At 59.2% G+C, this 1,533-nt stretch overlaps 1 protein-coding gene across 1 annotated transcript in view; it reads left to right on the plus strand.

Moving 5' to 3' along the window:
* The window catches only part of ANXA6 (annexin A6), a 10,834-nt gene that overhangs the window by 6,128 nt on the left and 3,173 nt on the right, over nucleotides 1-1,533 (plus strand). The window contains exons 17-18 of the mRNA XM_009572122.1: nucleotides 452-531; nucleotides 735-806. Coding sequence (XP_009570417.1) covers nucleotides 452-531; nucleotides 735-806 — 152 coding nt within the window. The remainder of the gene's footprint in view (nucleotides 1-451; nucleotides 532-734; nucleotides 807-1,533) is intronic.

The raw sequence follows: 1,533 nt of genomic DNA on the forward strand, positions 1-1,533 counted from the left end.
GTTCCCTTCTCCCTAGGGAACAAGACCTGCAAGCTCCAGGTTAAATCCCCATCCTCTTCTCCCCAAGAGAGCCCCTGGTTTTAAACAGACGGCTCTGTGGCTGGTCACGCCGAGCAGAGCACTGGTCCTGGCCTCTCTCCATGTCATGGTGACATGCCCCAGCTCTGCCACCAATGTCTCCTCCCCTGAGATCACAATGATCCCTTTCCCTCTGGAGCACCTGGAGCAAGAGGCTGTGCTCATGCCCAGGGCATTAGAGCTGCTGGGGTGATTCCCTCCTCACTGGGCCTGAAAAGAGCAGATGGAGGCATCTGCTTCAGCCATGCAAAGGCTGGAAGACGGCCACCACCATCCGCAGGCCCCATGGCAATCATGGGCACAACACGCACTGGTGGGTGGGAAGCAGAGCTGCAGGCAGGGTGCAGGGCTCAGCCGTCCCCTTTCTCCACAGCCTACCACAGGCGCCTGGAAGACGACCTGAGCTCCGACACATCGGGACATTTCAAGAGGATTCTCGTCTCCCTGGCTCTGGTAAGGGCAGCTCTCTCGTTGGGGATTGTCCCCTCCCTGCCACGGGCAGCGGTGGGGGTCTGTGAGGATGGCGGCTATAGAGAAGACGGAGCATCACGGCCTGGCTGGGCAGCGCTGCTGGACCCTGTCTGCCACCCCCTTGCTTGGGGCTCTCCCTGGAAATGTTCTCTCCCCAGCTCCATGATTTTTGTATTGAACCACAGGGCAACCGTGATGAAGGACCAGAGAACCTCACACAGGCGCATGAAGATGCCAAGGTAAGAACCGTACTGGCAGTGCTGTCACAGGCTCTGCATAAAAAAAATGAGGATGTTGCATCCCCTGGTCTGGAAATGGCATCCTCAGGGAAGCAAATGCTATTGGGGCAGGGTCTCTGTAAGCTGCAGGGGGAGGTGACAGGTGAAGTCACCTTGGAAGTAAAGCTCCCCGCGGGCTTGATTTCTGATGCCCTGGGCTCTGCTGCTCCATGCATGGGGAAGCTGCAAACCATGAGAGCAGCGGGGAGCTCCCAATCGGGGGCTGCAGCAGTTCTTGTGCAGAGCTGCCACTTTGGGCTCCAGTAACACGCACTGATACTGAAACCTGGCTCTTGAGCTTCAAAGGCAGCTTTGAGCTGGTCTGCAGGAGCCACCCCGCTCTTTGTCTTGTGCATGGGGCAGCCCTGAAGCCTACGCTGCTTTTCACCCTGACAGCACGCCGGGATGCCAGCCCCAGCCCCCCCCAGCCTCATCTTTACTGGACTGTGGTGAACCACGACTGGAGGGGGAAGGCTGAGCAGCCAGAAATGGTGCAGGGAGGTGCTGCGGCCCCATTGCCTTGGCTCAGCTCCCGGTCCCAGGAGACCTGTTGACTCTCGGGCCATGCACCTTGGCCTCCTGCTCCTTCGGGCCAAGTCTCTTCTGAAAGGGGCTGGGAAGCTCGGTGCAGGGCCAAACCCGAGCTGTCACTTGGCTGTCTTGCCCCAGCACCGCTTGCTCCAATGCATGCCAGCAGCACACAGAT

The sequence above is a fragment of the Fulmarus glacialis genome, unplaced genomic scaffold (assembly GCF_000690835.1).
Source record: "Fulmarus glacialis isolate BGI_N327 unplaced genomic scaffold, ASM69083v1 scaffold20002, whole genome shotgun sequence".
In the NCBI taxonomy this organism is placed as follows: Eukaryota; Metazoa; Chordata; class Aves; order Procellariiformes; family Procellariidae; genus Fulmarus; species Fulmarus glacialis.